The sequence below is a fragment of the Penaeus vannamei genome, chromosome 26 (assembly GCF_042767895.1).
Source record: "Penaeus vannamei isolate JL-2024 chromosome 26, ASM4276789v1, whole genome shotgun sequence".
In the NCBI taxonomy this organism is placed as follows: domain Eukaryota; kingdom Metazoa; phylum Arthropoda; class Malacostraca; order Decapoda; family Penaeidae; genus Penaeus; species Penaeus vannamei.
This window is the reverse complement of record NC_091574.1, coordinates 29,068,410-29,090,909: the sequence shown is the minus strand read 5'-3', so window position 1 is coordinate 29,090,909 and position 22,500 is coordinate 29,068,410. Positions and strand designations below refer to the sequence as shown.

General features: G+C 46.9%; 1 protein-coding gene across 6 annotated transcripts in view; it reads left to right on the top strand.

Annotated features, from left to right (window-relative positions):
• The window catches only part of LOC113822593 (protein Smaug homolog 2), a 96,600-nt gene that overhangs the window by 51,965 nt on the left and 22,135 nt on the right, over positions 1-22,500 (top strand). For all 6 annotated transcript variants that reach the window (XM_070140305.1, XM_070140307.1, XM_070140306.1 and 3 more), the window contains exon 3: positions 21,765-21,886. In XM_070140305.1, the coding sequence (XP_069996406.1) occupies positions 21,765-21,886 (122 nt within the window). The remainder of the gene's footprint in view (positions 1-21,764; positions 21,887-22,500) is intronic.

Below are 22,500 nucleotides of genomic sequence, written 5' to 3'. Positions count from 1 at the left end.
TTTGTTTCTCTCTCTCTCTCTCTATCTCTCTCTCTCTCTCTCTCTCTCTCTCTCTCTCTCTCTCTCTCTCTCTCTCTCTCTCTCTCTCTCTCTCTCTCTCTCTCTCTCTCTCTCTCTCTCTCTGCCCATTTCCCTTTCTCCGTCTCTCCCTCTCCCTCCTTCCTCCCTCCCTCTCCTCCCCCCTCCCCTCCATCTCATTATCTCTAGTTTCCTTTTATGTTCTGTCTTTCACTATTCCTTTTCCCCCTCACTTTTTTCTCTTTCTAATTACGTTTGCAGTTCAAGAGGCCTCGTGACGGATTTTTGCAATATTGCAAACGAGAAGCTCTGCAGCTCGAAATAATCTATGTCCATTTCCTTAAAAAAAAAAAGATAAATGTCCATTTCCTTAAAAAAAGATAGAAAAAAGATAAAAACACTTTATGCAACACGGGAAAAGTTTTAATGAATGGTTCCGTCGTATCCTTGCAGATAAGCATGCATTTTTTTTTTCATTGCAATTTAGGGAAGGAAAAAAAAAGAAAGAAAAGGGAAAATTGAACCCAAGACCGTGGTCCGCATTATGTGCTTTGTCTGCTTTGCTTGAATTCCTCGTTGCATGCCTCGGAAGTATGTTGCAGACGTTGCAGTGCTGGCTGTCTGCCTGCAATCTTTAATGCATGGCTGGAGTTTCTCCTTAATAAGCTCGAAGTCTCCATTGCATGCACGAATAATACGCTGTTGCTTGCCTTTGATTTGCCTGTTGAAGCACTGGAACGCTGGGTGTTTAGTGGATTGGTGATGTGGCGGCCGCTGCAACACGAGCCATGTTAGCGATTGATCATAATGCACATTTGCAACCCGATGCTCGCCTTCGATTTTCTCATCGCTGTTTCCCCTCCGCTTGTGCATTCCGGGCTTGCTTCTTCTCGTTCGTCGGAAGTTTTTATTTTTGTGATTTTTTTCTTTGTTATTATTGTTTTCGTTGTCGTTGTTGTTGGATTATTATTGTTGTTTTTGTTGTTGGATTATTATTGTTGTTTTTGTTGTCGTTGTTGTTGGGTTATTATTGTTTTTGTTGTCGTTGTTGTTAAGTTATTATTATTGTTTTCGTTGTCGTTGTTGTTGGATTATTATTATTGTTTTTGTTGTCGTTGTTGTGGATTATTATTGTTGTTTTTGTTGTCGTTGTTGGATTATTTTTGTTGTCGTTGTTGTTGTTGGATTATTATTGTTGTTTTGTTGTCGTTGTTGTTGGATTTTTTTTTTCGTTGTTGTTGGATTATTATTGTTGTTTTTGTTGTCGTTGTTGTTGGATTATTATTATTGTTTTTGTTGTCGTTGTTGTTGGATTATTATTATTGTTTTTGTTGTCGTTGTTGTTGGATTATTATTGTTGTTTTTGTTGTCGTTGTTGTTGGATTATTATTATTGTTTTTGTTGTCGTTGTTGTTGGATTATTATTATTGTTTTTGTTGTCGTTGTTGTTGGGTTATTATTGTTGTTTTTGTCGTCCTTGTTGGGGTATTATTGTTGTTTTATGTTGTCGTTGTTGTTGGATTATTTTTATTGTTTTTGTTGTCGTTGTTGTTGGATTATTATTATTGTTTTTGTTGTCGTTGTTGTTGGATTATTATTATTGTTTTTGTTGTCGTTGTTGTTGGATTATTATTATTTTGTTGTCGTTGTTGTTGGATTATTATTATTGTTTTTGTCGTCGTTGTTGTTGGATTATTATTGTTGTTTTTGTTGTCGTTGTTGTTGGATTATTATAGTTGTTTTTGTCGTCGTTGTTGTTGGATTATTATTATTGTTTTTGTCGTTGTTGTTGGATTATTATTGTTGTTTTTGTTGTCGTTGTTGTTGGATTATTATTATTGTTTTGTTGTTGTTGTTGTTGGATTATTATTATTGTTTTTGTCGTCGTTGTTGTTGGATTATTATTATTGTTTTTGTCGTCATTGTTGTCGGGTTTATTCTCTTTTGTTGTCTTCTGTTTCTTCCAGTGCGGGTGAAGCGTTCAGGGAGCAATCAGCTGACTGGAAAGAGATTAAAGGGATTTTATTGGATTATTTCCCCTTGCGTTTCCTCGGTTCACAAAGCAACAGGTCGGTTGCTACGAACTTGAAAAATATCCGGAATATTATCCATGTTCACCAACGTCTCAGCTGATAGAACGACAGAGACTGCATTCGTTATCTGTGTGATTGTATTGCTATCGTCTGTGTATTTTTTATAACGTTTTTTATTAACTATCTCATCGTGGAAAATATAGAGAAGCGTTGATTTTATTTTTGTTGTTGAGTAGAAAGGTATTGTGTGTTGGAAACTGAATTATCATTGTCAAAGATGATGGAGAAAATTATTATAATAATGATGATGCTAGTGATAAGGATAAATCACGAGCATTGCAATGATGATAGTGGAGAAGAAAAAAAATACCGGTGAATATGATGATAATGAAGAAGAAAAAAAAAATACCGGTGAATATAATGATATATGTAGTGAAAATGAAATACCGGTGATTATAATGATATATGTAAAGAAAAAAATGCCGGTGAATATGATGATATTTGTAATGACAGTTATGATAATGATAAGCAAGATGAGCCTGGATTTAGAGGGACCAGATGGCCGCATGGTAACGATGCGGTAATCCCCTTTGCGGGTGATTAAGGCCAGGCAACAGGTAACTTCACCTGATGGGATAAACCTGGACAGAGAGAGAGAGAGAGAGAGAGAGAGAGAGAGAGAGAGAGAGAGAGAGAGAGAGAGAGAGAGAGAGAGAGAGAGAGAGAGAGAGAGAGAGAAAGGATGGAGGGAAGCGGTGGTTTGGTGGGGAGGGGAAGAGGGAAAGGATGGGAGGGGCTTAGGACTTAGGTATGTGGATTGGGTTGGTTTGGTGGCTTGGTGGTTTGGGTTGGGTTGGGGTGATGGCTACGTGGCTTTGGTTGGTTGCTTAGCGTGGTGGGTTTGGCTCTCTCTCTCTCTCTCTCGCTCTCTCCCTTCCTCCCTTTTCTTCCACTCTCTCATCCCTTCCTTCCCTATCCCTCTCCCTCCTCCTCCTCATTCTCCCCCCCCTCATTCTCTCTCTCTCTCTCTTTCTCTCCATCCTCCCATCTCCCTCCCTCATTCTCTCTCTCTCTCCCTTCTCTCCCTCCCTCCCTCTCTTCCCCCATTCTCTCTCTCTCTCTCTCTCTCTCTCTCTCTCTCTCTCTCTCTCTCTCTCTCTCTCTCTCTCTCTCTCTCTCTCTCTCTCTCTCTCTCTCTCGTTTTTCCTCCAGCTTGAGTTAGGGTTCAGCTGCCTTCCCTCCGGCCAGGTTAAGTTCAGTTTTGCATAAGTTGGGATTAGTGAAGTTGTGGATGCATCAGGGCCGTTGGGTTACTCATCAAGTTGTTTCGGGTCGTTGGGAATAGAGGATAGATGGCGCTGATGACTTGCTTGTCGGCGCGTGCGTGCGTGCGTGCGTGTGTCGGAATCTTCGTGGTTTTGTTATCTGTTTTAGTGTAGTTTTCACGTCTTCTTATCCTTATCCTCCTTCTTCTTCCTCGTTTGACGTCTTCTTATCCTTATCCTGCTTCTTCTTCCTTGTTTGTTATCAGTTTTTGTGTAGTTTTCCCGTCTTCTTATCCTTATCCTCCTTCTTCTTCCTTGTTTGTTATCAGTTTTAGTGTAGTTTTCACGTCTTCTTATCCTTATCCTGCTTCTTCCTTGTTTGTTACCAGTTTTAGTGCAGTTTTCGCGTCTTCTTATCCTTATCCTCCTTCTTCTTCCTTGTTTGTTATCAGTTTTAGTATAGTTTTCACGTCTTCTTATCCTTATCCTCCTTCTTCTTCCTTTTTTGTTATAAGTTTAAGTGTAGTTTACCGTCTTCTTATCCTTATCCTCCTCCTATTTCTCCTTCTCGTCTTTTTCTTTCTTTCTTGCATTTTTTTTCTCTTGGTTTCGTTATTGTATCTTTTTTGTGTATTTCCTTCCTGTTACACGCGTTTGTCGCTCACATTCGCCATTTTGGATAAATTTTTTTTTAAGAATCTTTCCTTAAAAGTCTCTTTTTAAGTGCCAGGGAAGTCAAGGAGGGCTATTGCATGGTCTGCGCCAGGAACAGCAGTCCGTGGTGTTATTGCTACTGCAGTGTTGTTTGTTTGTTTGTTTCTTTGTTTCTGCTGTGCCTACATTTTCGTTTACGTTTTTGTTGCCGTACTTTTTGGGTGACATTTGCTATGCTTGAGTTTCCTATTGCAACTTATTTTTCTCTGTTCTGTGTCATTTTTTTATCTCCTCTGTTTTTTTTCTCTTTCTCTCTCTCTCTTCTCTTTCTCTCTTTCTTTCTCTCTCTCTTTTCTTTCTTTCTTTCTTTCTCTCTTTCTTTCTTTCTTTCTTTCTTTCTCTCTCTCTCTTTCTCTCTTTCTCTCTTTCTCTCTTTCTCTCTCTTTCTCTCTCTCTCTCTCTCTCTCTCTCTCTCTCTCTCTCTCTCTCTCTCTCTCTCTCTCTCTCTCTCTCTCTCTCTCTCTCGCTCTCTCTCTCTCTCTCTCTCTCAATCCGCTCATTCTCATCCTCTCTTTTCCCTCAGCCTCTTTCCCCTTTCCCTCTCCCTCTCCCTCTAATCTCCGTCATTTCCTGTTTCCTGTCATCACCCTCCCCCACCCTTTTCTTCCCCTCCCCTCTTCCCTCCCTCCCTCCCTCCCTCTCTCTCTCTCTCTCTCTCTCTCTCTCTCTCTCTCTCTCTCTCTCTCTCTCTCTCTCTCTCTCTCTCTCTCTCTCTCTCTCTCTCTCTCTCTCTCTCCCTCTCCCCCTCTCCCAAGCGATTGCAACTTTTCGTGTTGCAGGTTCTCGCTTGCGGATAATTGCAAGCTTGCGCATCGCCAGTAACGGTACTTGCAACACCGGCGTGTGGCGGCGGAGGAGGAGGAGGAGGAGGAGGAGGAGGAGGAGAGAGGAGGGGGGAAGGGAGGGGAAGTGGGGGGTGGAGGAGGGGAAGGGGGAAGGGAGAGGAAGATAAGAGGAGGAGGGAGGAGGGAGGAGGAGTGGGGGGTGGAGCAGGGGTGCGGGGTGAGAGGAGGAGGAGGAGGAGGAGGAGGAGGAGGAGGGAGGAGGAGGAGGGAGGAGGAGTGAAAGGGAGGGAGAGGGAGGAGGGAGGGAGGGAGGGAGGAGGAGGAGGAGGGAGGAGGGAGGAGGAGGAGGAGGAGGAGGAGGAGGAGGAGGGGGGTGGGAGGAGGAGGAGGAGGGGAGGAGGGAGAGGAGGAGGAGTGGGGGTGGGAGTGGGGGTGGAGGGGAGGGGTGGGGGGTGGAGGAGGGGAGGGAGAGGGAGGGAGGGAGGAGGGGAGTGAAAGGAGGAAGGAGGAGGAGGGAGGAGGAGAGGAGGAGGAGGAGGAGTGTGAAAGGAAGGAGGAGGAGGAGGAGTGAAAGGAAGGAGGAGGAGGGAGGGAGGGGGAGGGGAGGAGGAGGAGGGAGGGAGGAGGAGGAGGGAGGAGGAGGGAGTGAGGGAGGAGGAGGGAGGGAGGAGGAGGAGGGAGGAGGAGGGGGAGGGAGAGGAGGAGGAGTGGGGGTGGAGTGGGGGGTGGGAGGGGAGGGAGGGAGGAGGAGGAGGAGGAGGGAGGGAAGTGGAGGAGGAGGAGGGAGGAGGAGGAGGAGTGAGGAGGAGGAGGAGGAGGAGGAGGGAGTGAGGGAAAGGGGAAGAGGAGGAGGAGTAGGAGGGAGAGGAGGAGGGGAGGGAGGGGAGGGGGAGTGGGGGTGGAGGGGGAAAGAGGAGGGGTAAGGGAGGGAGGAGAGGAGGGGTGGAGGAGGAGAGGAGGAACAGGAGGAGGAGAGGAGGTGGAGGAAAATGAGAAAGAGGAGGGGAAGGAGAAGGGGTAAGAGGGGAGGAGAAGAAAGGAAAGGAGAAAGAAGAGGAAGAAGAAGGAGAAGGATAAAGAGAAAGAGAAAGATGAGGAGGAGGAGGAGAAGTAGAAAGAGGTAGCTGTTGCAACCGCCGACATTTTCCTGTTATGCGAAGGCCGCTGACGTCACCTGCGGGCTGATGTAACATGTATACTCACATCGCTGTTTGTCCTGCTGGCGCGATGCTGCTGCGCCCGCCGCCATGGATGCAACAGGTCACGTGACTGCTTGCCTGTCCTCCTCCCCTTCCTCCACCTCCTCCTCCTCCTTCTCCTCCTCGTATTCATCTTTTCCCCTCCTCTTCCTTCCCTTTCCATTCTTATTCTTATTCTTTAGTATCCGTCTCCTCCTCCTTCTCGTATTCATGTTGTTTTGTATTCCTCTTCTTCGTCTCCCGCCCTTTCTTCTTCTTCTTCTTCTTCACTATCCTTCTCTTCTTCTCCCGTCTCTTCTTCTTATCCTCCTCCTCCTCCTCCTCCGCCTCCTCCCCCTCTTCCTCCTCCTCCGCCTCCGCCTCTTCCTTCTTTTTTTCCCCTTCCATGTATGGCCGAACCCACCCCTCTTGTATGTTGCACAGGACAGGAGTCGGTCGGGGTCAAAGGTCAGGTGACGAAAGGGTTACCGAGTTTGCGGGAATACGAGACTATTAACTGTATTTTTTTTATTTATTTTTTTAATTCTTCATCTTTTTATTTTTGTTTCGCGCATGTATGTATGTATGTATTTATGTAATTATGTTTGTATGTATGTATTTATGTATTTATGTAATTATGTTTGTATGTATGTATTTATGTAATTATGTAATTATGTTTGTATGTATTTATGTAAGTATGTTTGTATGTATGTGTTTCCGTATATTGAGTGTGCATATATGTATGTATGTATGTATGTGCAGCCGTATATATGTATCTATGGATTTATATAATGAATGGATTTATTTATATATGCATATTTCTTGTGTGTGTGTGTGCGTGCGTGCGTGTGTGTGTGTGTATATGTACGTGTGTGTGTGTGTGTGTGTGTGTGTGTGTCTGTGTGTGTGTGTGTGTCTGTGTCTGTTTGTGTGCGTGTGTGTGTCTCTGTGTATGTGTGTGTGTGTATGTGCGTGTAATCAGCGTTTCTCACGCTGCCTCTCCATTATCTCAGTGACTCTTGACTACAAAAAATTACAAATGTAAGAAAGAGATAAAGAACCAGAAGCTGCGGCGCCCAAGAGGAGAGATAGCGAGTGGGAGACACAGATGAAAGGAGGGGAAGGGGAGAGGGAGGGGGAGAGGGGAGAGGGAGGGTTCACGCAGACGCAGAGTGGAGGGAGGAGGGAAGGAAGGAAGGAAGGAAGAAAGAAACAAAAGGATAGGGAAGTTGTTGCTGTTGTTGTTGTTGGAGTAGATGTAAAAAAAAAAAAAAAAATGGAAGGAGGGAGAGAAGGCAAGAGAAGGATCGGTGGATTTTGCCTTGTTTTGTTTTGCGTTGTTTCTAGTGTTGATATAAGTGTTTTTTTTTCGTTTTTTGTTTTTGTTTTGTATTTGTTCTTGATATAATTAACGTCGACCTCGTCATTGTTTCCCCGCAGCCGTCGTTAATTAATACCACGAATATGACTCATTGATAAAGATTTCACTCAAACCTCTTGAGCGTTTCTGCGGAGGGAATGGAGAGACAAAGAAAAGGGGGAGGTGAGAGAGAGAGGGAGATAGATAAGAAGATAAGGTGGGAGGGAGAAGGAGAGGGAGAGGGAGGAAGATAGAGAGAGAGAGAAAGGCAGGGAGATAGAGGAGGAGAGAGAGAGAGAGAGAGAGAGGGGGGGAAAGATAGATAGAGGGAGGGAGCGAGAGAGGGGGGGGAAGATAGACAGAGAGGGGAAAGATAGTCAGAGAGAGAGAGAGAGAGAATGAGGAAGTGGGAAAGAGACCGAAACAGGGAGCCAATGTCTTTATCAGCGTGAAGGGCGCGGGGCGGGTGGGGGGGGGGGTAGATCTTAACGATAACACATTTTGAATCGTCGCCCTCGGAAGGGACGGGGGCGGGGGTGTCGGGGGAGGGGGGCGGGGAGGAGGTCGCTGGTGGAGGCCAAAAAAGAGAATACTCGTATATGCTATTCAGATTACTACGTGGGACTGATAGACTTTTAGGTTTGCATGGAACAAAGGAACTCGACAGGGCGTTGTACATGGGCAGCTGGACAGAGAGAGAGAGAGAGAGAGAGAGAGAGAGAGAGAGACAGAGAGAGAGAGAGAGAGAGAGAGAGAGAGACAGAGAGAGAGAGAGAGAGAGAGAGAGAGAGAGAGAGAGAGACTGCAGATGGGCAGAGCACAAAAAAGCATAAAAAGCGGAAGGAAGAGTCCACGTGCGGTAGGGGAGGTGGAGCACATGTGTGGGTGAGCGGGCGGCGTGGGCGCCACGTGTGGGCGGGGCGGCCGCGCGGGCAGCGTCACGCGGCCTGGACGGCATCGCGTGCGGTGGCGAGCGGGCAGTACGCATTGCGGCCGCCACGATATCGATTGCCGGGCCGACCGCCCCCCTGGCGCCGCGTGCAGCGTCGCCGTCATCGGATACGTCATCGCAAACGTCACGGCCCGAGTCTTTTTTTTTCTCTCTCTCTTCGTCTCCTCCTCCTCCTCCTCCACCTCCTCCGCCCCTCGTCCTCGTCATCCCGCTCCGTCATCTCCTCTGCGAGTCCCACGCGCGCCCCCTTCGGGTATCGGGTTGCCGTCGCGGGGGCTCGCGTGCGCCGCGTCGCGGATGGAGGCCAAGGGAAAATGGAACTCAAAAAAGGAGAAAAAAGAGTGGGGAGGAGAAGGAGAAGAGAATATGAAACTGAATACAGCGCACAAAGGAAAACGCGAAATCAGATACAGGCCCTCTGAAAAAAAAAAAAAAAAAAAAAAAATAATAATAATAAATAAAATAATAATAATCACAAAGACACGCGGAACTAAAAGTCAGCCTTCTATACAAATAAGCAACAAGGCTATGAATTTGCTTCAGTAAGGCAGAAGGCAGGTCACTGAAGGGGGGGCGGGGGTGACGGGAAGACAGGTCATGGCGTGACGAGGTAAAAATGGCCGCCGGAAGTGAAAGTATTAGATCTTCCGAGAGAGTGAGGGGGGTGGGGGGTGGCGAAAAGGCGACAGACAGAGAAGCAGAGCAGAAACAGGAGAAGAAGGGGGAAGGAGGGAGGGGGAGGAGTAGGATGGGGAGAGAGAGAGAGATAGACAGATAGACAGGAGAGACAGAGAGAGAGATAGACAGGAGAGACAGAGACAGAGAGAGAGAGAGAGAGAGAGAGAGAGAGAGAGAGAGAGAGAGAGAGAGAGAGAAAGAGAGAGAGGTGGGGGGGGGGAGGCAGGCAGACAGACAGAGAAAGACAGAGAGGGAGAGAGAGACAGAATGAAAGCAAACGAAAGGGAAAGACAGACAGACACGCACACAAACCAAATGAGAGAGAAAGAGAGAGAGAGAGACAGAGACAGAGAGAGAGAGAAAGAGAAAGAGAGAAAGAGAGAGAGAGAAAGTCCTTGTGAACTCTCGTCCTGTTCTTGAAATAGGACCTGGTCGGGGGTCCCCTGTTGGAGTTCTTGTGTTTATGGCAACATTTGAGTAATGAGGATGAGTTTGCAGCCGGGATGGGTGGCAGTGCACGCTGGGAATGCACTTTGCAATCTTCCGCGGTGCAGATTCACGCTTCTTACTATTATTGTTGTTGCTGTTGTAATTGTTGTTATTGCTGTTGTCGTCGTTGTTGTTATTGTTATGCTTATTGTTATTAGGATTAGTGTTATTGTCTTTTTTATTGTTGTTGATATGATAAAAATGGTTGTTATTCTTATAATCATTAACATTAATAGTATTGATACTATTATTTTATTATTATTACTCTCTACTCTCTTTCACTCTTCTCTCTCTTCTCTCTTCTCTCTCTCTCTCTCTCTCTCTCTCTCTCTCTCTCTCTCTCTCTCTCTCTCTCTCTCTCTCTCTCTCTCTCTCTCTCTCTCTCTCTCTCTCTCTCTCCCTCTCTCTCTCTCTCTCTGACTTTATTATCTCAGTGTTTTATATTATTATTTCATTTGTGTCTCGCAGTATTTTCCGGACGAATACAGATAACTTTCGTTTTTTTTTTTTTTTTTTTTTTTTTTTACTCCGACGAACTTTTACAAATGAAAGAAAGACCGAAAGAAAGAGAGAAAAAAAATAATGAAAGAGAAAAGTCCATTCTCTTCGGGCGCTTACGTAGCGTCACGGGCCGAGGGAGAAGCCGGAGAAAAAAAAAGAAAAAAAGAAAAAAGAAAAAAAAAGATAAATAAATATACTGTAAACTCGCGTGTTCCTTAGATCTTATCGGTGAATTAAGACTCCCAATTAACCAATTAATTAACCAATTGAATTAAGACAGTTAACCGTCTCCTCTTCGTTATTATTATTTATTATCTTTTTTCACGTGGGTTTAGGGACGCGGGGTGCGATGTGGTGTCCTTCGGGTGACTGAAAAGCATGACATTCGGAAGGTGCATAGTGGCAGGGAAGTTGATGACGTCACGTCTGGGCAGGGAAGTTGATGACGTCACGTCTGGCCACATGATACGGCGAGAGGCTTCGAGGTTCGCGTGTCTTTTTGGTCTAGTTTACTACTGTATATTTTTCTTTCTTTCTTTTTCTTTGGTTGGTTGTTTCTACCGTTCGTTTCTTTTTTCTCTTATTTTTTTTTCTTTTTATTCTTTGTTTAGGTGATTCTACCGTTCGTTTCTTTTTTTCTCTCTTTTTTCTTGTTATTCTTTATTCTTTCTCTTATCGTTTTCTTTTTCTTTTTTGTTTTCTTCCCTTCTTTCATTCTTTCTTCCCTTCTTCCTTTCTTTCTTCCTTACTTTCTCTGTTTCTTTCTTTCTTTCTCTTCTCTTTCTTTCTTTCTCTTCTCTTTCTTTCTTTCTCTTCTTTCTTGCATTCTTCCCTTCTTTCTTTCTTTCTTCCCTTCTTTCTTTCTTTCTGTATTACTTTGTTTCTTTCTCTCTCTTCTTTCTTTCTTAAAAATACGTTCAGCCACAGCCTTTGCCCGTCTCGGGGTGTGCGTGAGGGCCGCCCGCCTGCTCGTTCGTCTGCATGAATTTATGCGCATGGAGGATCCCAGGGGCGTTCCCAGGGGCGTTCCCAGGGGCGTTCAACAAATTGCGATAATAAAAACGCGCGGTGATGGAATGCGCCATTTTTTTTCCTCTCTCTCTCTCTCTGTCGTCTCTCTCTCTCTCTCTTTCTCTCTCTCTCTCTGTCGTGTCTCTCTCTCTCTCTCTCTCTCTCTCTCTCTCTCTCTCTCTCTCTCTCTCTCTCTCTCTCTTCTCTCTCTCTCTCTCTCTCTCTCTCTCTCTCTCTCTCTCTCGTCTCTTCGGAAGCATTTTGTTAAGCCTCATAAGCGGCCGCTTTGAGTTAATGGTTGTAGACACGAGAGAGAGAAGATCAGGCGAAGAAGAGAAAAAAAGAAAAAAGTGGAATTTGAGGTTTGTCTAACACCCCGACGGCGCTGTCGTATCTCGGGAATGACGGTAGATAATGACGGTAGATAATGATGATGATAATGATGATGATACGATTAAGGGTATTGTCACGAGGACCCGGGATGGAAGGAAGCAGGTGGTCGTCCGAAGCCTTTTTCGCTGCTGGGAAGTGGCTCGTCTGGTCGGGGCTCGAAGGTGGGCTCGAGGTGGCTCTTTGTGGGGCATGGGGTGATGGTCATTGTTGTTATTGGTATTGTTGTTTATCATTGTTCTTATTATTGTTATTATTTTGTTATTGTTATTATTCTGTTATTGTTATTATTATTGTTATTGTTATTTATCATTGTTATTATTATTATTATTAGTAGTAGTAGTAGTAGTAGTATTGTTATTATGTATTATTATTATTATCATCATCATCATCATCATTATTGATTTTATTTATTTTTTATCTTTCATTATTTTGTCATTCTGCATTTGTTGTTTTTACGTGGTTGGTCTTCGCGCGATATTGGCAAAAGAGTTCGTGTCACCGTAACCGCTGTGACTCCGATTGTGCCGTGAGAGTGGGCTGTCAATCGCGTGGATTCGGTCATGATTCGGTTATTTTGATTTACTTACAGAGGGAGAGGGGGGAGAAGGAGGGAGGGAGGGAGAGAGGGAAGGAGGGAGGGAGAGGGAAGGAGGTAGGGAGGGTGGAAGGGTAGAGGGAGGGAGGGAGAGGGAGAGAGAGAGAGGGAGAATAGGAGAGAGAGAGGCAGAATACAGAGAGAGAGAGAGAGAGGAACACAGAAACACAAAACGACAATACCCTCCACTCCCCTCAGACACAAACTCCTGTTCCTCCTATATCCTCCCATCTCCACCTCCCCCTCCCCACCCCCCCATCCACCCCTCCCTCTCGTCTCCACGCACTGTCCATCGAGTCGGGAAGGAAGTGTGGCACGTCGCGATGTCCTTCCAGCTCCCCCCCCAGCTCTCCTGCCTCCTCGCCTCTCTCTGCTTCTTCCCCTGCTCCCTGTCCCTTAGCCCCCCCCCACCCCAACCTCCCGCCCCTAGCTTTCTCCCGTCCCCCCTCCCCAACTCCCGCCCCTAGCTTCTCTTCCCTTTCCCCTCACCTCCAGCTCTCGCTCCCTAACTTTCTTCCCCTCCTCCCCTCAACTCACGCCCTACCTGGCTCCTTTCTTCCTTTCCCCACTCCTCCCAGCCTCCCTTCCCGCTCCCTAGTGCTTCTCACCCCACCCGCCCAACTCACACCCTCTACCCTCCCTTCCCTTCCCCCCAGCTTTCCCCCCCCAGCTTCTCCCGACGTCGCTAATGCGTGGCAGCGGAGGAGAGCGAAGATCCCGGTGGCGCCAGGGGGACATCCGCAGTGATGTTCCGACGGCGTGTGAAGCAGACTTTCCTTGGGAGTGGGGGGGGGGAGGTTGGGGTAGGGGAGAGATGGGGTGGGGTGTGGGGGAAGGGAGAGAAGGTGGGTGGGATGGGGAGAGATGGGGGAGGAGGTGGGGGAGGGAGAGAGAAGGGGGAGGGGAGTGGTGGGGAAGGGGGAGAGAAGAGGGGGCTGAGGGAGGGGGGGTGGGAGAGGAGGTGAGAAAGTGCATAGGCGACTGGGAAATTATTTTGTTTGTGTAACTATCTATGAAGGAGAGAGAGAGAGAGAGAGAGAGAGAGAGAGAGAGAGAGAGAGAGAGAGAGAGAGAGAGAGAGAGAGAGAGAGAGAGAGAGAGAGAGAGAGAGAGAGAGAGAGAGAGAGATTTCTTTTGGAAAATTCGTTCAATAGAAAATTAAAATAGTAATAATTATTTCTTAAGAATCTGCTCCTTTCAGCATATCGGTTTTCTAAGAAATGCCTTTATAGTGAACAATTTACATTATGTTCAAGACGGTAGTTGACACATTTTCCGGGATTAATTTTAACCTCTTTTTTTTCTTTTTTTCTTTTTCTTTTAACCGGGATTCTGTGCTTGTATGGGTGCCAGTGCCAGTGCCGGTGCATTATTGAGGCCGCGGCAAGGCTCGGGGACATGTGCCTGGCCCGTCCGTCTTCTTCACGTTCAACGCTTGAAGATGGCACTCCTTTTGAGGGGCGGAAAGACCGCTTCTGTGCGATGGTTACTTTGGCCTCTCTCTGTTTCTCTCTCTTTCTATCTATCTATCTATCTATCTATCTATCTATCTCTCTTTCTCTCTTTCTCTCTTTCTTTCTGTCTTTCTCTCTCTTCTTTCTTTCTCTCTTTCTCTCTTTCTCTCTTCTCTCTTTCTCTCTTTCTCTCTCTCTCTCTCTCTCTCTTCTCTCTCTCTCTCTTCTCTCTTCTCTCTCTCTCTCTCTCTTCTCTCTCTCTCTCTCTCTCTCTATTTGTTTATCTGTCTGTCTCTCCTCTCTCTTCTCTCTTTCTATTCTCTCCTCCCCCTCCCCCCCTCTCTCTCTCACTCTCTCCCACTCTCACTACCTCTCTCTCTCTCTCTCTCTCTCTCTTCTAAGCTTAAGTCCATTGCATTCATTCCTCCCATTTGCACCCAATTTCCCCATTCTCCGTTTCCGCCATGGCACCATACCTTCCCCGTCGCGTTTCTGTTGCTGGATCGGGCGGCGAAACCATTGTCCCAGTCGGCAAGGTCTTTATAAGTGCCAGGAAGGTCCCATCGTCGAAAAAATTATCGGTCCTTGAATTTGCTAAGCTGACCTTGTGAGGATTGTGTCAATAAGGGTCGGTTTCCCTGTGCAGATAGCCTCTTTATCTGTGTGTATGATTTTGCATAGGGAAGGAGGAAGGAAGGGATGGATGGAGAGGGGGAGAGAGGGATTGGGAAGGATTGATAAATAGAGAGAGAGAGTGAGGTAGAGAGAGAAAGAGAGAGAGAGGGGGAGAGAGAGAGAGAGAGAGAGAGAGAGAGAGAGAGAGAGAGAGAGAGAGAGAGACGAGAAAGAAAAGAGAGGAGAGGATAAAAAAAAAACACAATATACAGCCAGAACAGCATGAAAATGCAAATGATAAAGAAGATCAAAATGGAGTAAATCCGGGGAGAAGAAAAAGGAAGAGGACAGTGCAAAGATAGGAAAGGGGAGGCCAGAGAGGGCCGCGCGTGGAGGGGAGCTTTGGACTCGGGAGCAGTAGGGAGATGGAGGGGTAAGAGGGGGAGAGGGAGGGGAAGGGGGAAGGGGGAAGGGGGAAGGTACTGGTAAAGGGAGTGGGAAGGGAGGGGAAGAGAAGGGGACTGGGAAGAGAGAGCTGAAAGGGAAGTAGAGAATGGAGAGAGAGAGAATGGAGAGAGAGAGAGAAAGAGAAAGAAAGAGAGAGAGAGAGAGAGAAAGAAAGAGAGAGAGAGCGAGAGAGAGAGAGAGAGAGAGAGATAGATAGAGAGAGAGAGAGACAGAGCGAGAGAGAGAGAGAGAGAGATAGAGAGGGAGACAGGGATAGAAAGAGGGAGAGAGAGAGAGAGAGAGAGAGAGAGAGAGAGAGAGAGAGAGAGAGAGAGAGAGAGAGAGAGAGAGAGAGGTTGGGAGGGAGGGTGGAAGGGAAAGGAATGGGAAGGGGGAGAGGGGATACCTATAACATCAATCAAAAGTAAAGTGACAAGGAGAGGTGAAGGGGGGGGAGGGGGCTATTAGCGGGGATGGGATAGGGGGATAAGAGGGGAGGAGGGGGGGGGTAGAAGGAAGAAGGTGTTCCTATATCCGAGGCACGGCGGGAGGGTGGGTGGGTGGGGAGGGGGGGGACCTTGACAGGGGCAATGACTCCCCCCATCCCCCCCACCCCTTCCTACTTGCTATCAAAGGGTTATCAAGCGTTTACCGATGATGGACATGAGTTTGTTTACGTTTTATTCGTCACTATTTTATTTTGTTTTATTTTTTTTTCGTTGGTCTTTTTCTATCTTGCTTCTTATTCTTAGTCCTCCTCCTCATCATCATCTTTTTCTTCTTCCTCCTCCTCCTCATCATCATCAATCTTTTCTTCTTCTTTTTCTTCTTCATCTTCTTCTTCTTCTTCTTCTTCTTCTTCTTCGCCCCTGTTGAAGCGAGCGAATGACTATGGACGTTTTTTTTTCGAGGCAGATAGACTACCCTAATTTGATAGATAATATAAGGCGTAATTTATAAAGAGAAATAGAGAGACATAACAATGAATAGACTTATTTTTCTTCAGGCGCGACATTCAGAAAGACACAGATAAATAGATAAAGGAAATAAATTGATTTTTATATATATCATTCAGGTGATTTATGTATGTATGTATATATATATATATATATATATATATATATATATATATATATATATATATATATATGTATATATATATATATATATATATATATATATATATATATATATATATATATGTATATGTTTATGTATATATATATATATATATATATATATATATATATATATATATATATATATATAATTCAGAAAGAAGGAGAAATAGATAAGCAAATGAGTAAATAGATCTGTTTTTGAATGTCATATTTAAAAGAAAAAAAAAAGTTGTGATGAGCAAATAGGATGATTTCTGGATTTGATATTCTGAAGGGCAAGTGAGACAAGTAATTAGGTTAATTAAATTGTAGATGCGACATTCAGAGAGAAAAACAAATTAACTGGGCCGGTTAGTAGATTTATTTTTGTAGATAGACGAATAAAAAAAAAAAAAAAAAAATATATATATATATATATATATATATATATATATATATATTTTTTTTTTTTTTTTTTTTTTTATACGATGTTTAGAAAGAGGGGAAATATATAGAAGTAAAAGACAAACAGAATCATTTAATTAAATACGATCGGAAAAATAACCATCTCATCCCCTGCTACAGAAGACCAAAACGCCCCCCCCCCAAAAAAAAAAAAAAAAAAAAAATAATAATAATAAATAAATAAATAAATAAATCAGAGAAATCGAATAACGGTGCTACTCGCAGGGGAGGGAGGAGGGGAGGAGGGAGGAGAAGAGGGGGGGGGGGAGAGGGAGAGGAGCTCCCTTAGGCAAACAGCGCAGACAAGGTATTATCCGCGATGTGGCAGGAGAGTCAGGCACGAAGTCAGGCATGGAGTCATGGACGGCGCATGCGCGTGTGTGAAGGATCTGGGGCCGTGGCGATTGCGTGGGGGGAGAGAGAGAGAGAGAGGGAAGGTGGAGAGAGAGAAGGAGAGAGAGAGAGAGAGAAAGAGAAAGAGAAAGAGAAGGGAGAAGGAGAGACAGAGAAAGCGAGAGGGAGAGATGGAGAGAGAGAGAGAGTGAGAGGGGAGAGGAGGGGGGAAAGAGAGCAGAGATTGAGGGGTGAAAGAGAGAGGGAGAAGGGAAAGAAAGAGAGGGAGGGGTGAGACAGAGATGGAGAGGGGAGAGAGAGAGAGGGAGAGCGGGGTAGAGAGAGGGAGAGGGGTGAAAGAGAGAGGGAGAAGGGAAAGAAAGAGAGAGACAGGGAGAGTGGAGAGAGAGAGGGAGGGGGTAGAGGGAGAGGGGTGAAAGAGAGGAAGGGGTGAAAGAAAGAGAGCGAGAGGGAGGGAGGTTGAGATGGATAGGTGCAGTAATTGAGAGAAAGAGAGAGTGAGAGTGTATATGTCTTATGTCGGCAGTTTCGGTGTGTGTCGTGATTCTGATTATTAGCTCGATTTTTTAATGATTTGCGCTGTGGCAATTAAGAATCCAATTATCCAACTGAGAGAGGAAAGTAGGCAAAAGCGAGCGAATGAGAGAGAGAGAGAGAGAGAGAGAGAGAGAGAGAGAGAGAGAGAGAGAGAGAGAGAGAGAGAGAGAGAGAGAGAGAGAGAGAGAGAGAGAGAGAGAGGGTGAACGTAGGGAAGAAATGTAGAGACAGAAAAGAGATAAAACAAGAATGAATCGACAGAGAAAGAGCGAGAGAGAGAGAGAGAGAGAGAGAGAGAGAGAGAGAGAGAGAGAAGAGAGAGAGAGAGAGAGAGAGAGAGAGAAAGACTAGGAGGAGAGAGAGAGAGAGAAAGGGTGAACGTAGGGAAGAAATGTAGAGACAAAAAAGAGATAAAACAAGAATGAATCGACAGGGAAAGAGCGAGAGAGAGAAAGAGAGAAAGAAAGAAAGAGCGACAAACAGAAACAGACAGAAAAGGAAAAAGAAAGAGAGAGCGACAAACAGAAAACAGACAGAAAAGGAAAAAAAAAAAGAGAGAGAATAAGCCAAACGGTTTCCCCCGAACGACCGTATTGGCGAAGATCGTAAAAATTAGCACAGGGGTTTTGCAAGCGAACGGCGGCGGCGTTCTGCGGCGGGGGTTCGCTCGCTCGGGTCTGCGGACGGTGTGACGCAACGGTGACGGGTGCTCTGGGGGGGGGGGGCGGGACGACGCGGGGTTGGTGTGCGGGTCTTGTGAGGGAGAGGGAAGGGGGTAGGGGGGCTGGGTGTGGCTTCGATTCTTTGTCTGTTTTTTGGTGTGTGGGTGGATGTGTGTGGGTGTGTGTGTGTGTGTGTGTGTGTGTGTGTGTGGGTGTGTGTGTGTGATTGTGTGTCTGTTTTTCTGTGTGTGAATGTGAGTGTGTGATTGTGTTTATGTGTGTGATTGTATGTGTGTTGTCATTGTGATTGTGTGTGTATGTGAGTCTGTGTATGCATGTGACTGTGTGTGTGTGCGATTGTGTGTGTGCGTGTCTGTCTGAACGTGAGAGCAGCCCCGCGGCCACATTCGGACCCGAGCGTGCGAATAATGATGACAGCTGATTCGGATGACATTTCCTACTTTCCTCTGTGTGCAAAATCAATGAAAAAAAAGCAAGGTCAGGAGAGGTCGAGCAAGCAAGGTCAGGAGAGGTCGAGCAAGAGGAAGGGAGAGGAAAGGATGGGAGGGAGAGAGAGACTGAAGGAAAGGTCAGAGCGGAGAGCAGAGCGGATAAAGGAGGAGGAGAGGGAAAGAAGGGAGATGGACGGACAGATTGATAGACAGGCAGAGACTGAAAGAGAGAGTGAGTGAGAGGGAGAGAGACAGAGAGAGAGAATGAGACAGAGACACAGAGAGTGAGAGAGAGAGAGAGAATGAGACAGAGACACAGAGAGTGAGAGAGAGAGAGAGAATGAGATAGAGACACAGAGAGTGAGAGAGAGAAAGAGAGAGAGAGAGAGAGACACACACAGAGAGTGAGAGAGAGAGAGAGACAGAGACACAGAGTGAGAGAGAAAGAGAGACTGAGTGAGTGAGAATGAAAGTGAGAGAGAGGGAGAGAGTGAGACAGACAGAGACAGAGAGAGAGAGAACCTGTTGAGCCAGGTGTTGCCGGCGGGGGGAGACGCCCGCCCTCGTGACTGGCTGGCTGGGCGGCCGCCGTGCGCACGCCCATCCTCCCACTCCGCCCACGAGGAGTCCGCGGTCTTCTGCTGGGGCGTGGTGGAGCCTGGGGGGGGAGGGGAGGGGATGACGGGAAGGGAGGGTTGGTGGCAGGAGCCTTGAGGTGTGGGGGTGTGGGGGTGTGGGGGTCCGGAGGGGGGGAAGAGGGAAGGGGGAGGGGGAGGGGGGATCTATCGTCGTGGAAGCCAGCTCCATTCACGGGGTGGTGACGCAATCTTTGTTTCATTCATTCATTTTCCGTCTTTGTTTCCTCGTGTCTCTTGTCTTTTCTTTCGTTCGCTCCCTCTTGCTCCTTATTTCGTTCGCTCTCTATTGATCTTTATTTCTTTCACCTCTCTTTCTTTCTCTCTCTCTTTCTCTCTCTCTCTCTCTCTCTCTCTCTCTCTCTCTCTCTCTCTCTCTCTCTCTCTCTCTCTCTCTCTCTCTCTCTCCATCCCTCTCATTCTGCCATCCTTCGACCTTCGCCGTTCCGAATCGCCCTGTGGACGAGGAATAAAGCTGGAGTGTCGGTGTCTTGACAACGTGCCAGACGGGGAGGCAGAAGGAGGAAGCTGCAACCCAGCCTCTCGATCGGTCGCGTGTCCTGGCGTTTCTCGGGAGACACGAAACAAAACGAAACCCTGGCCTTAATTTTTGCATTTGAGCGTTTCTGAAGTGGCGAGGAGCAATGGCAGGAGCCACGCCCCCTTTTGTTTCTGAAGGGAATCTCTGCCGATTGTTTCGTGCGCTGGAGTGGCGTGGAAGGGAGATGGAATTCCTGATGTTGTTTTTAAACTGAAACGTTGCTGACCTGACGTGGGAAAAGAGATCAAAGCCCCGCCTCTTGCTCGAGTCGAAACGTTTCTGACATGGCATTAAACAACAGCAAAAGCCATGCTTCTCGTTTATAGGCCTACGTAGAAACGTTTCTGGAGTGACGCTGATCAGAAATGACATCTCTGTCACATATCTTTGCGCTGACACGTTGCTGAAGTGACACAAAACAGACAAAAACATTCTTTTTTTTTTCAAAAGCCCTGCTATTCTTTTATACGTTGAAGGAATTCTGAAATGACTCGAAGCAAAACCAAGTGCTTTGCCTCACGTGTGTTAGTCGGAATGTCGATGGGAGTGACATGAAACAAAATCAAAAGCGCCAACTCGTTCGTGCGTTGACGTGTTCGAAAAATGACATGCAGCAGAGGGAGAGGGAGAGGGAGAGGGAGAGGGAGAGGGAGAGGGAGAGGGAGGGAGAGGGAGGGAGAGGGAGAGAGGGAGAGGGAGAGGGAGAGGAGAGAGGGAGGGAGAGGGAGAGGGAGAGAGGAGGAGGGAGGGAGAGAGAGGGAGAGAGGAGGGAGAGGGAGAGGAGGAGAGGGAGAGGAGAGGGAGAGAGAGAGAGGAGAGGGAGAGGAGAGGGAGGGAGGGAGAGAGAGAGAGAGAGAGAGAGAGAGAGAGAGAGAGAGAGAGAGAGAGAGAGAGAGAGAGAGAGAGGGAGAGGGAGAGGGAGAGGGAGAGGGAGAGGGAGAGGGAGAGAGAGAGAGAGAGAGAGAGAGAGAGAGAGAGAGAGAGAGAGAGAGAGAGAGAGCGGGCACAAGAGAGTGATTATGAGTATTGGTTTGTCTTGTGTTCTTTTCCACGCCCGAGCTTACCTGAAGCGAAGTCAAAAACGGTATCCCTTGCCTCTCTTATTATGCATCAAAGCCGCTCTTGAGGTGACTGACGTGAAGCAGAAACGTAATCCCCCTTCCTCGCCTGTACGTCGACATGTCGCGAAAATGACAGAAATCGTTTTGCAGCGACGTTGACGTGTCAGGCCTTTCATTCTACAGGTTTCTTGAAATTCTTGTTGGCTCCGAGCACTTGCAAGATGACCTCGTTGCATCTCGCTTCTTTCTCGGATTGTATTTCTTTTTCGTTGCTTGTTTGCTTTGGTTGTTGTTTGTTGGTTGTCGTTATTGCTTAGGTTGGGTCGGTTGTTTGTCTTTGTGTTTGTCTTTGTTTGTTTTTTGTAATTAGTTCTTTGATTATGATGTGTCATTCTCTCTCTCTCTCTCTCTCTCTCTCTCTTTCTCTCTCTCTCTCTCTCTCTCTCTCTCTCTCTCTCTCTCTCTCTCTCTCTCTCTCTCTCTCTCCCTCTCTCTCTCTCTCTCTCTCTCTCTCTCTCTCTCTCTCTCTCTCTCTCTCTCTCTCTCTCTCTCTCTCTCTCTCTCTCTCTCTCCCTCTCCCTCTGCCTCTCCCTCTCCCTCTCTCTCCCTCTCCCTCTCCCTCTCCCTCTCCCTCCCCCTCCCTCTCCCTCTCCCTCTCCCTCCCCCTCTCCCTCTCCCTCTCTCTCTCTCTCTCTCTCTCTCTCTCTCTCTCTCTCTCTCTCTCTCTCTCTCTCTCTCTCTTTCTGTGTGTGTGTGTCTGTGTGTGTGTGTGTGTATAAGTGTGTGCATGTGCATGTGTGCTGCGTCCTTGCGTGTTTGTGTCTTTGTCTTAAACGTGTACCCACTTCGAATGTATTTTGCAGCGGACAGACATCATCGTCCTTCGCAATTCCTAATTGTTTTAATTGCTATCTTCGTCACCCCCTCCTCCCCCTTCCACCCGCCACCCCCCCACCCCTACCCCAGTATTATCCATTGACTCAACATTCATTCATTCTTTGTCATGAGGACCTCTCTCCTTGGCAGTGAATATTGCAGTTGCTAATTTCCGCCTCCCTCCCTCTCCCTCCCTCTCCCCCTCTTCCCCCCTCTCCCCCCTCTTCCCTCCCCCTCTCTTTTTTTCGTATTCTTCTTATTCTTATGGTTGTTGTTGTTGTTATTATTATTGTTATTGTTATTGTTGTTATTATTATTATTGTTATTATTATAATTATTGTTGTTATTATTATCTTTCTTTTGTTGTTGTTGATGTTATTATTATTATTATTATTATTATTATTATTATTATTATTATTATTATTGTTATTATTATTAATATAATTTTCCTTTCTCTCTTTGTTTGGCTAACGCTCAACCCTTTCTTTTCCTTTCTTTCTTTCTTTTTCTTTCCCCTTTTTCCTCAATGCCGGGAATCCCCCGCCACCGTCGCCGGATGATTAATATCCTTCTTCTCCCTCCCTCCGTGACAGCGTGGGTGAGCCAGATCCCGGAGGCCAAAGATGGTGGAGCGGCCGACCTCCTGCACCACCTGCCCCTCCTTCGCCCCTCCAACACCGAGGCCAAGCTGCAGTACCTCTCCATCATACCCAAGGTGAGGGGGATGAGGGGGGGATGAGGAGGAGGGATGGGTGGGAATGAGGAGGGGGTAGAAGGAGAAGGGGGAAGAGGGTGAAGGGAAGGGAGGGGAAGGGGGTGAAGGGAAGGGAGGGGAAGGGGGAAGAGGGAGGGAAGGGAGGAGGAAAGGGGTGGTGAAGGGATGGGGAGGGGAGGGGAAAGGGGTGAAGGGGATGAAGGGATGAGGAAAGGAGGAGGAGGGAAGGGGGGAAGGAAGGGGGGAAGGGGGTGGGAGTGGGAGGGGTTGGAAGGGGAAGGGGATGAAGGGATGAGGAAACGAGGAGGGGGAAGGGGGAAGGGGGTGGGTGGATGGGATGAGGGAAGAGGGGAGGGGAAGGGGAAGGGGGGTGTGGGGGATGGGAAAAAAAGAGGGGAAGGGAAGAGAAGGAGGAGGGGAAGGGAAAAGAAGAGCAGGGAAAGAGGGCAAGGGGATGGGAAAGGAGGAGGGAAAAGGGGAAGGAGAAGGGGGAAGAGAGGGAAAAGGGTGAGGGGGACGGGGGAAAGGTGAAGGGAAAGGAGAGGAGGGAAGGAGAGAGAGTTAAGAACGAGGGGAATGGGAGGGAAGAGGGGTGAGAGGAGTGGGAAAGGGAA